We start from the raw sequence: 12,667 nt of genomic DNA on the forward strand, positions 1-12,667 counted from the left end.
GAGGTTGGAGGAGGTGCAGGTGAACCTCTGCCGCACTTGGAACGACTGCTTGGGTCCTTGAATGGAGTCAAGGGGGGAGGTAAAGCCACAAGTGTGGCATTTCCTACGGTTGCAAGGGAAAGCACCAGGAGAGGGGGTGGTTTGGGTGGGAAGGGATGAATTGACCAGGGAGTTTCTGAGGGAGCGGTCTCTGCAGAAAGCAGCCAGGGGAGGAGATGGGAAGATGTGGCGGGATCCCGCTGGAGGTGGCGAAAAGGTGACTCCATGCAAGGACCCAAGCAGTCTTTCCAGGTGCGGCAGAGGTTCACCTGCACCTCCTCCAACCTCATCTATTGCATCCGCTTAGACTTAGACTTAGATCCTTTATTTGTCATTCAGACCTTTCGGTCTGAACGAAATGTCGTTGCCTGCAGCCATACATGTAACAATAAACAACAAAACACACAATAAACACAAATTAACATCCACCACAGTGAGTTCACCAGGCATCTCCTCACTGTGATGGAGGCAAAAATCTTAGGGTTACTGTCTCTTCCCTCCGCTTCTCCCTCTGCGCTGAGGCGATACCCCACCGGGCGATGGTAAGTTAGTCCCGCGGCTCACCGAGCTCCGCGAACGGGCTGGTTCAAGCTCCACGGCCCGGGGTGGTCGAAGCTGCCACCCTCCAGTCCAGCGGACGCAGCTGTTGCCGCGGGAGCTCCGGAAAACGCACCCGCCTGTGACCTGCGAGCTCCGACGATGTCGCCTACTGGCCCGTGGCCAAGCCCCAGATTCAGGTCGCCGCTGCCAGAAGGCTGCCTCAGCCACCGGAGCACCGTCTCCGCCCCGCGCCGGGCCGCCCTCACGGGAGCGCCGTTCCAGCCCCGAGCTGCTCTAGGTGTCAGTTGCTCTACATCGGTGAGACCAAGCGTAGGCTTGGCGATCGCTTCGCCCAACACCTCTGCTCGGTTCGCAATAACCAACCTGATCTTCCGGTGGCTCAGCACTTCAACTCCTCCTCCCATTCCAAATCCGACCTCTGTTACTTCTGAGAGAAGGCTAGGTGAAGTGAGAGAAGGCTAGGTGAAGTGAGAGAAATCAATATTCATACTGCTGGGCTGTAAGTTGCCCAAGTGAAATATGAGATGCTGTTCCTTCAATTTGTATTTAGCCTCACCCTGACAGTGGAGGAGACGAGGACAGAAATATATATGTGTGTGTAGGAATGGGAAGGGGATAGAGTGTCGGGCAACTGGGAGCAGGTTGGTTCACGCGGGCTGAGTGAAGGGAAGGGGTTCCTGAAACCGACCAGTTACGTGGCATCATCGTCCACATTGGGCCGAAGGGCCTGGCCTGTAAACTTCGCCGCCCGTGAACTTCAACCCGACATTTTACCTCGCTCCTCCTGCGGGAGGCTTTAGTTCAACTTTGTTTCTCGACCCGCTGGCGCTCGCTCGCTGACTTTGTGTCCGTCAGCCCCAATACAGGGCTGCGTTTAAAAAGCAGGAGGGAGATGGAGGAAGCGAGATCAAGCGGTCACGGCGGCATCCTGATCCGTGGCGGGAAGGTGGTGAACGAAGACCGCTCCGAGTTAGCCGACGTGTACATTGAGAAGGGCGTGATTCAGGATGTGGGGCCTAAGCTGGCGCTGCCGGCGCTGCCGCCGGGGACCAGAGTGATCGAGGCCGCTGGTAAACTGGTGCTGCCGGGGGGCATCGACACCCACACACACATGCAGCTCCCCTTCATGGGCACACAAGCTGTCGATGACTTCTATCATGGAACTAAGGTACAAAACAAAACTCACAGACGTTTCTACTGTACTTTCATGGCTTGTCCTTTTGGAATCAGATCTCATGTTAGAGTGACAGACAGACAGACATGCTTTTCATTTTAAACCATGGAGCCTCTGATCAGAACCCACTGAGCTCTTCCAGCTTGTCCACAGGCAGCATCTCTGGAGAGAGGAATGGGTGACACCCTTCTTCACAGCAAAGTTTATATGTTCCTCTAGTATCTTTGCTTCAGAGCACTTCCAGCTGTTTGTTTTTTCTCCAGACTCCAACGTCAGCTGTTTCTTGTGTCTACATATCTGATCTGTTTCTGAAGTGTGATTTTCATAAGATTACCCAATTGCTCCTCATTTCAGTTCAGCAGCGTAAGATTACCCAATTGCTCCTCATTTTTGTCACACAGCACAAAAACAAGCCCTTCAGCCTAACTCATCCATGCTGACCAAGATGCCACATCGAACCTGGTCCCATTTGCCCACATTTCCTACTTCCTTTGGCAGCTTGTTCCCTCACCCGCTGTGTCTAAAAGGTTGCCCTCATTAAATCTTTCCCCTACCACCTTAAACAGAAGTGATCTATTGAAATAACTGAAACTATTGGGAATTATCTCATTTGCTCACTGCATTTCATCACCAGAAAGGCTTTATTTCTGAAGAGGGAGTTAGATGTGGCCCTTGTGGCTAAGGGGATCAGAGGGTATGGAGAGAAGGCAGGTACGGGATACTGAGTTGGATGATCAGCCATGATCATATTGAATGGCGGTGCTGGCTCGAAGGGCCGAATGGCCTACTCCTGCACCTAATTTCTATGTTTCTATGTTTATTTGTGTTTTTTCTAGATTCCTTTGGTATCTAAAATGTTTCAGAAGTGATAAGTCTGGCTGTAAAATTTTAAAATCGTCCATGGTTCTCGTGTGGGTTTTTACATTAAAAAGAAAACGCTTCTGAAGCAAAATTTATCATTTAAAAAATCGCAAACCATACGTGGGTTTTGAATTACATTTTACTCAGATGCAAGCCAAGGAATGGCATATTTGTTAGTTGTTAATTGGGCATAATCAACCTCAGCAAATTGACAATATCTTTGAAAGGGAGTGGGTGTTTAAGCTGTCAGGACATAGAAACATAGAAAATAGGTGCAGGAGTAGGCCATTCGGCCCTTCGAGCCTGCACCGCCATTCAATAGGGTGATTTCACGAAAGGTCACTGGATCATAGATCCTCACCCACGTGACCGCAAAATCCAACTGGGGTACAAGCGTCACTTCCGTACATGTTATTGATGCTGAAAACGCGCACTTTCACACCCGTTAAAAACCGCGAAAACGGCCCGTTTTTGAGCTGTAAATAACTGTGCCAGTCGGGGTGACCGTGAGACACAGTTATCTTACTTTACAGTCCAGAAGATAGATAAAAACGAAGGTAAATACAAGAGGGAGCTGAAGGGGCAAAAACAGCGGAAGTGGTTAGCGGACATTCGCCGTGGAGATATAAAGATAGAAAATATCGGGAATTATCGCGTTTGCTCGCTGCATTTCATCAAAAGTAAGGCATTATTGACGTTTTATCTTTATTCATTTGTTATATGAAAAGTTTTAAAAGTGAAAAATCCATCAGTAAAATTGCAAAATCGCCCATGGTTCTCAGATGGGTTTTAACATGCAAAATGAAAACGCTTCTGAAGCTACATTTACCATTTAAATAATCGTAAACTATCAATGCGTTTTGAAATAAATTTTACTCAGATGCAAGCTAAGGAATGGGATAATTGTCAGCTGTTAATTGGACAAAATCAGGACATTTTATTATTATAATCCAATCAACAGCTGACAATTATCCCATTCCTTAGCTTGCATCTGAGTAAAATTTATTTCAAAACGCATTGATAGTTTACGATTATTTAAATGGTAAATGTAGCTTCAGAAGCGTTTTCATTTTGCATGTTAAAACCCACCTGAGAACCATGGGCGTTTTTGCAATTTTACTGACGGATTTTTCACTTTTAAAACTTTTTATATAACAAATGAATAAAGATAAAACATAATGCCTTACTTTTGATGAAATGCAGCGAGCAAACGCGATAATTCCCGATATTTTCTATCTTTATATCTCCACGGCGAATGTCCGCTAAACACTTCCGCTGTTGTTGCCCCTTCAGCTCCCTCTTGTATTTACCTTCGTTTTTATCTACCTTCTGGACTGTAAAGTAAGATAATTGTGCCTCACGGTCACCCCGACTGGCACAGTTAATTACAGCTCAAAAACGGGCCGTTTTCGCGGTTTTTAGCGGGTGTGAAAGTGCGCGTTTTCAGCATCAATAACATGTACGGAAGTGACGCTTGTACCCCAGTTGGATTTTGCGGTCACGTGGGTGAGGATCTATGATCCAGTGACTTTTCGTGAAATCACCCTATATGATTACGGCTGATCATCCAACTCAGTATCCTTTACCTGCCTTCTCTCCATACCCCCTGATCCCTTTAGCCACAAGGGCCACATCTAACTCCCTCTTAAATATAGCCAATGAACTGGCCTCAACTACCTTCTGTGGCAGAGAGTTCCAGAGATTCACCACTCTCTGTGTGAAAAATGTTTTTCTCATCTCGGTCCTAAAGGATTTCTCCTTTATCCTTAAACTGTGACCCCTTGTCCTGGACTTCCCCAACATCGGGAACAATCTTCCTGCATCTAGCCTGTCCAACCCCTTAAGAATTTTGTAAGTTTCTATAAGATCTCCCCTCAATCTCCTAAATTCTAGCGAGTACAAGCCGAGTCTATCCAGTCTTTCTGCATATGAAAGTCCTGACATCCCAGGAATCAGTCTGGTGAACCTTCTCTGTACTCCCTCTATGGCAAGAATGTCTTTCCTCAGATTTGGAGACCAAAACTGTACGCAATACTCCAGGTGTGGTCTCACCAAGACCCTGTACAACTGCAGTAGAACCTCCCTGCTCCTATACTCAAATCCTTTTGCTATGAATGCTAACATACCATTCGCTTTCTTCACTGCCTGCTGCACCTGCATGCCTACTTTCAATGACTGGTGTACCATGACACCCAGGTCTCATTGCATCTCCACTTTTCCTAATCGGCCACCATTCAGATAATAGTCTACTTTCCTGTTTTTGCCACCAAAGTGGATAACCTCACATTTATCCACATTATACTGCATCTGCCATGCATTTGCCCACTCACCCAGCTTATGCAAGTCATCTTGCAGCCTCCGAGCATCCTCCTCACAGCTAACACTGCCCCCCAGCTTCGTCTCATCCGCAAACTTGGAGATGTTGCATTCAATTCCCTCGTCCAAATCATTAATATATATTGTAAAATGCTGGGGTCCCAGCACTGAGCCTTGCGGTACCCCACTAGTCACTGCCTGCCATTCTGAAAAGGATCCGTTTACTCCTACTCTTTGCTTCCTGTTTGCCAGCCAGTTCTCTATCCACATCAATACTGAATCCCCAATACCGTGTGCTTTAAGTTTGTATACTAATCTCTGATGTGGGACCTTGTCGAAAGCCTTCTGAAAGGCCAAATATAATACATCCACTGGTTCTCCCTTATCCACTCTACTAGTTACATCCTCGAAAAATTCTATAAGATTCGTCAGACATAATTTACCTTTCGTAAATCCATGCTGACTTTGTCCAATGATTTCACCACTTTCCAAATGTGCTGCTATCCCATCTTTAATAACTGACTCTAGCGGTTTCCCCACTACCGATGTTAGACTAACTGGTTTGTAATTCCCCGTTTTCTCTCTCCCTCCCTTTTTAAAAAGTGGGGTTACATTAGCTACCCTCCAATCCTCAGGAACTACTCCAGAATCTAAAGAGTTTTGAAAAATTATCACTAATGCATCCACTATTTCTTGGGCTACTTCCTTAAGTACTCTGGAATGCAGCCTATCTGGCCCTGGGGATTTATCGGCCTTTAATCCATTCAATTTATCTAACACCACTTCCCTGCTAACCTGGATTTCACTCAGTTCCTCCATCTCATTTGACCCGCGGTCCCCTGCTACATTTTATTATTTGCCAAAATATACATCTCAATAGCATAATGATAGAAAACTTATTTTTCTACAGACCACTCCTAAGTCTGGAGTGTTTTTATGATAAATTTAGCTTCAGAAGCATTTTCTTTTTGCATGTAAAAACCCACTTCAGAACCATGGGCGATTTTAAAATTTTACAGCCAGATTTATCACTTCTGAAACTTTTTAGATACCAAAGGAATCAAGAAAAAACACAAATAAAGCCTTTCTGTTGATGAAATGCAGTGAGCAAACGTGATAATTCCCAATAGTTTCAATCTTGATATCTGCACGGCCAATGTTCGCCAACTACTTTAGCTGTTGTTGTCCCTTCAGCTCTCGCTTCTCTCTAGCATAATTTCTCCTCATTTTTGGAATTCTGAAGTAGGATAAATGTCTCTCACGCTTACCCTGATTTCCACAATTATTTACAGCGCAAAAAATGGCCATTTCAGCGTTTTTTAACGGGTAAGAAAGTCCGCGTTTCGTGTATTAACAGTATATGCCGGAAGCTGCCATGTACTCCACATGGATTGAGCTGCTCCGGGCGTCACGCCCTTCGACCCGATGGCCTTCCATGCATTACCTGAAATCAGACAAATCCCAATCTATCACTAACTATAATTCAAGTTGTGTCAAGGTACGAGCTAAAACCTACTGGACATACACTTTCTGGAGTTTTAGAAAAAAGAGAAGTCATCTAATTGAAAAGTGCTAAGTTCCTATAGTGCTTGATAGGATCTACTCACTGCTGGAATATCTGGAATGAGTGATCAGCCTTACGATGAGAGGTCAGCTAATCAGCAACATGTCGTGGGGCTGGAAACTGGCAGTATCCTGAGCTAATTCTGCTACCACCATCATCTATTGCGACAAGTGACGGCTCCCACTGATTGTCGCCAGAAGCTTGCATCCTTTTCAGGACAGACGATGACAGCTAGGTCAACATTTGTAACAAGAGGGACACAAAAGAAGAAGATCGGCAATGTGATGTAAGAAATTTCAGCACCCAGACGTAATGAAACCCAAGAGTTGTGGTCAGTCCCTAATTTTACTCATGATTATCATGGAAAACAAATCTGCAGATGTTGGAATCTGAAACAGAAACAGAAATGCTAGAGCTCACCCAGTCAAGCAGTACCTCTGGAAAAAAAATAGGTTATTGGTTCAGCTTTAGGGACCTTCCCTGACAACTCAGATCAGCAGAGAGTTAGATAGGCAAAACAGGGAGATAGGATTAGTACAATGAAGTACAATCATGATAATCAACCATAATCTTATTGAATAGTTTAGCAGATGCGATGGATTGAATGTCTAAAGGGCCTATCCCACTGCGGGGACCTAATTCGCGACTTTAAAAGAGTTTGCCTCGACTCATACTCGCAGCATGGTCGACACAAGGTCCTAGGAGGTCTTTGTAAAGGGCCAGTCCCACTTAGGAGACCTAAACAGCAACCTCTGGTGACCTTACCCCCAAAAAAATCAAGGTCGAGGTGACCTGCAACCTCTTACCACCACCCACGCATATAATGAAAACCTTCCTCGACTATGAAGAAAACCTTCGACCTCCCATGACTGCCTTCGACTAGAATTACAACCGGCTTCGACTAGACCTGCGACTAAAAAATTATCGATTTTTAAAACGGCAACCTATTTTTAGTCGAGGCCGGTTTTAATCATGATGAAAAAATAGCAGCAACCTAGATGAAGCCTCGACCACACGGAAAACAACTTTTGATCATTAGGGAGAGTGACCAAAACCTCCGGTGACCTCATGGAAACCTTGGGTGGCGGGCAAGATCACCAGAGGGTGCTGTTAAGGTCTCCAAAGTGGGACAGGCCCTTAACACTCCTTCATGCTCGAGAGTAGTCCCCGCGTACTCGAGGCCTCAGTTAGGTCGCGGCGTTTTTTTTCAGCAAGCTGAAAAATGCCCGGGAGTAAAAAAAGGTAGCCGTGGAAAAAATCAATATTTTTTTACTAGTAGGTTTAGTCGAGGTTCTTGGTTCTTCTTGGTTCTTGGGTCCTCCAAAATATTCCAACTGGAATTTAAACTGGAGGTGATGAAGGGAGGGATTAAGCCAGAAAGGGTATAAAGAACACACACTATAGAATTTAACATAAAACATCCCCACACAGCAGAATCAAAGTTTCCCACTGTGTGGGAAGGCACCAAAGTCAGTCTCTTCCTCCACTGTTCTTCGTGGTCAGTGCCTCCCCAAGCCCTCCGCAGTTGCAGCTACGGGCGGCCCGATGTCCAGGAGGTAGGTCGTAGTAGGTTGGCATGTTATTCGTAGGTAATCGAAGGCAATCAAAGGTAATTGAGGGTTGTCGAAGGTAAAGCTCGTTGAGAAAAAAAAGGTAAGTAAACCGACCGGTAATGTTAAATGCCCGCTAAACTTTATTAAAAGTTATCTGGCTTCATAAAATTGTCCCCCCCCCCCCCCCCTTCTCTCCCCTTCTCTCCGCGCTCGCTAAAGGACTTACCGTAACTGTGGTAGCTGTCTTTTACCTTCCTGTTCATCGCGGGTGTGAATTTCATACAGCGCTCCCCCGCTTTCCCTGGCCCCCGCGTGTGTGTGTGTGCGTGTGTGTGTGCACGCAGATGGTCGATCCTGCTCGCGGTTTCATCGCTGATGGTCGATCCAGCTTGAGGCTTTTCAGGCGAGTGCCCTCGAGCTTGAAGGTCGAAGACAGTCCCTGAAAAGTCACGTTAGTGGGACAAGTCCCTTCGTTGTATCCAATTTCACATGTGCATTATGTTGCCAAATAAGAGTAGTCTGCAGAGCAAGGAGGTTCTACCACTTTAACAAACCTTTGTCAATGCCAACCAGAGCACTATTCCCAGCAGTCCACTGGCACTGCTCCCTAATGTTATATAATGATACTGTGCCATAATATTACAGTGATAGAGCCATACTGACTGGTACATTACATCAACAATAAAGCTGGATATGAATCTGGGTCAGGATCCTGATCCCAGAAGATCAACCATGTCCTGTCATTGTCCCTGAATTTCTGATTCTTGCATATGACATTCCTGGTGGACATCAAATAGAAGCTGGGAAAACTGCTGGGTTAGTGAGTGCTGGTGGTAGTGAGTTGAATCCCATCTTTTGTCTGCTGCCACATTTACCATAGCACTCCAGTTCCCCATAAACTGTTGTAAAATGATACAGCGCTGGAATGCATGCACTTTGTTTATGGTACTTTATAGTCCTTCTGCTGTGATTAAAACTAAATGCTAATATAAGAATTAAGACAGTAACATAGCAATCTTTTAGGTCCAGTCATTGTTTGAGGTTGGAAATTAGGTTTAATAAAAATGCTGGGAGCCTTAATATTTTTTTTTAGCTCCAGAGGAAAATTATGATTTGTTTAGAGTTGCCAGAATGCTGTATTTAATCAGTCATCCTTGGAAGTATTCCAAATGGTCATATTTAAACAAAGGAACTATTGTTAACAATTCTGGAAGTTGTAGGAAGATATATGGTGGCGCAGCGGTAAAGTTGCTTCCTTACAGCACCAGAGACCAGGGTTTGATCTTGACTCTGTGCTGGATGTACAGAGTTTGTACAATCTCCCCGTGATCGTGTGGGTTTTTTCCACCCACATTCCAAAGATGTGCAGGTTTGTAGGTTAATTGGGTTCGATAAAATTATAAATTGTCCCTAGCGCGTAGGATAGTGCTAGTGTACGGGGATCACTGTACGGCTCTGACTTGATGGGCCAAAGGGCCTGTTTCTGCGCTGTGTCTCTAAACTAAACTTAACTAATATATTGTCATTGGGTAGCAATGTTACAAAATGTTGAGATTTTAAAAATCAAGTCAAAGAAGTTTAATTTGACACCTAATTCACTTTCATATCTCAAGTATTTAAAAAGTTATGGCCATTTTCATACTCGGAAATTAGCATCTTGTTCCCTATTGATTTTCTATGGACATAACAAAAAAGCTGTGATCGTGGACAGTCAAAAGCCCATAACTTTCTTAAAAATTAAGAGAACTGAATGAAATTTTCAGTTATAATAGATTGAAGCATTCTGAAACAAATATAAAATAATCTTACTTGGATGACCTGAAATTAAAGCATATAATTAGTTAGTTACCCAATTGTAGCTAATTCCAAACTTCAATTACTAGATCTAAACATTTATCCATTTCTTAATAAATGATTAACATTTTTAAATAGCCTAAGTGTCCAAATAATATTCACAAATAATTCACAATAAAACATGATTTTTAAATCTCATTTACATTAATTTATAGGCCAAATGGAAAGAATTTAGTGTTCAATTGCTGTAAATTAATGTCCATTTAAATCAGCTTTCCAGTGGGGTCCTGTGAACGCGCTGGTTTAGAACGTTCACATTGCGGTGGATTTGTGCCCTCAAATGACCAGAAAAATACTGCGGGATTTAATGGGCCCCAAATTAGCTACTCGCAACATTAAACTTTGTATAAAGGGATCTTAAGAAGCCCTTTATAACGTAAAAATAAACAGCCTACCTTCCGTTTTCCCTTGTATGAGATCTGGCCCGTTGTCGGCGGTCGCGGGTTTAGAGGTTAATTTTTAACCTACTATAACAATTAAATAAAGCCCTTAAAACTAATAATAGCTCAAGCGACGGAATCTTCCAGCGATTTTTCGTTAATAATTAACTAGGCTGAAAAACCTCGATTTGAACAGCCTAGGGAAAATCGCGTTTTAAACCCGCCCCCCTCTAAACGGCGCCATAATCGTGCACACGGGCTGGGACAGATTTTCAGCGACCTTCAGGTACGTTTTGCAACATACCTACATTGGGTGTATCATGTTGAAATCAGCTGCATTAACTTCACACTTCAGTTGTATAAAGTGAGGCGAGAACATTTATTTGGCATTCTGGCATTATATACTATAGGTAGCATTACTTTAAAAAAAAGGTAAACAACAAAATAGTTAGCATCGACTGAACGTAATGAAGCGACATCTTTAACCTCTCTCTGTCAACGTGCACTGTCCCTAAATGCTTTAAGACTGCTACCATCGTGCCTGTACCCAAAAAAACATCCATTACCAGCTTGAATGACTATAGACCTGTTGCTCTCACTTCAACGGTGATGAAGTGTTTTGAACGACTGGTCCTGGCCCACATTAAGTCCTCACTCCCATCCACGCTGGATCAGCATCAGTTTGCGTATAGAGCTAATAGGTCAACGGAGGATGCCATCAACATAGCTCTACATTCTGCACTGACACATCTGGAGCGTCCTGGCTCATATGTGAGGATGTTATTTGTAGATTTTAGTTCTGCATTTAATGCCATCATCCCCAGCAGAATGGTGGACAAACTGTCTGATCTGGGTGTTAATGCAAACACATGCGGATGGATTAAGGACTTTCTAACAGATCGCCCACAGACTGTCAGGATGGGGTCCAATTACTCCCCAGTCCTGACGCTCAGCACAGGAGCGCCACAAGGTTGTGTGCTGAGTCCCATCTTGTATACAATATACACTTATGACTATACCAACACACAGTACAAACAGGATCATCAAGTTTGCGGACGACACGACTGTGGTGGGACTGATAAACAACAACGACGAGTCTGCCTACAGGGATGAAGTCCAAAAACTGACTGTCTGGTGTACCAAAAACAACCTGGTACTCAACCCATCAAAGACAAAAGAACTGGTCATTGACTTCAGGAGGAAGAGGAGAGAGGAACCTGCTCCCTTATACATCAAAGGAGACATGGTGGAGAGAGTCACTGGCTTTAAGTTCCTGGGAATAAACATCTCCCAGGACCTCAAATGGCAAATGAACACCGTCACTCTCGTGAAGAAGTCACATCAGCGGCTGTATTTCCTGAGGTCTCTGCGGAGAGCAACGTCTCACAGCCGCTGCTGTTGTCCTTCTACCGATGCGCCGTGGAAAGTATCCTCTCCTATGGAATCCTGGTGTGGTTTGCTAGCTGTACTGTGGCTGAGAGGAGGGCGCTGCAGGGAATTATAAAAACTGCGCAGAACATTACAAACGCCCAACTGCCCTCCTTGGATGATATATATAGGGCCCGATGCTTGCAACAAGCAGGACACATCCCACCCTGCCAACCACCTTTTCACTCTGCTACCCTCTGGGAGGCGATTCAGGTCTCTGAAGGCTAAAAAATAGTTTCTACCCATGTGCGATAAAATAGCTTAATTCCAACAGAGAACACTGGGGAAGCAAAATATAATTACAAGAAATGCCGCCAAATTCTTTTTAAATACTTATTTATTATTTTACTAATAAGTGTACATATGTGTCAATGGTTGTCGTGTTTGTATTTTTTTAACCGGAGGAGATGTAATGGAATTTCGTTGCACAGTATTGTGCAATGACAATAAACGTATTCATTCATTCATTCATTCATTCATTCATTCATTCCAAGATATCACTAACAATCCAAACAATGGGTCATTCTCTTAGCAACTATTGTTGGAGAAAACTGGAGCACCAAGAGGAAATTCAAATGGTCATGGGGAGAACATACAAACTCCACACAGAAAGTACCTGAGGTCAGCATTGAACCCATGTTTCTGATGCTGTGAGGCAGTAGCTCTACTAGCTGTGTTGCTGTACCATGTCGAAGTAACAGTCCTAAGTAATCTGTATGTCCCTTTCATCAAAGAGAAAGCTTAGCAGAAAAAGTTAGCATTCGGTGACTGAAGCAGTGATTAAATAAATAATACATTATTTATTTGATGTTGATTTAAACGCAGTTTTCAAAATGGTATACTTTTTATAAATGTACATGGCTCAAAATTAATGGTTGCCCAGTTGCCAATTGCCACCTAAAGTCCCGCCGGGCAACCTAAAAGCCATGTCATTTTG

The 12,667-nt window shown here is 44.1% G+C and overlaps 1 protein-coding gene across 3 annotated transcripts in view; it reads left to right on the top strand.

Annotated features, from left to right (window-relative positions):
• The first annotated feature begins 1,368 nt into the window (after positions 1–1,368).
• The window catches only part of dpys (dihydropyrimidinase), a 69,253-nt gene continuing 57,954 nt past the window's right edge, over positions 1,369–12,667 (top strand). For 2 of the 3 annotated variants that reach the window (XM_033018895.1, XM_033018894.1), the window contains exon 1: positions 1,401–1,768. In XM_033018895.1, coding sequence (XP_032874786.1) covers positions 1,493–1,768 — 276 coding nt within the window. In that variant the 5' untranslated portion in view covers positions 1,401–1,492. Of the gene's footprint in view, positions 1,769–12,667 lie in introns of all 3 variants that reach the window. The other variant, XM_033018896.1, reaches the window with a different exon arrangement.

Source organism: Amblyraja radiata, chromosome 4, assembly GCF_010909765.2.
Source record: "Amblyraja radiata isolate CabotCenter1 chromosome 4, sAmbRad1.1.pri, whole genome shotgun sequence".
NCBI lineage: Eukaryota > Metazoa > Chordata > Chondrichthyes > Rajiformes > Rajidae > Amblyraja > Amblyraja radiata.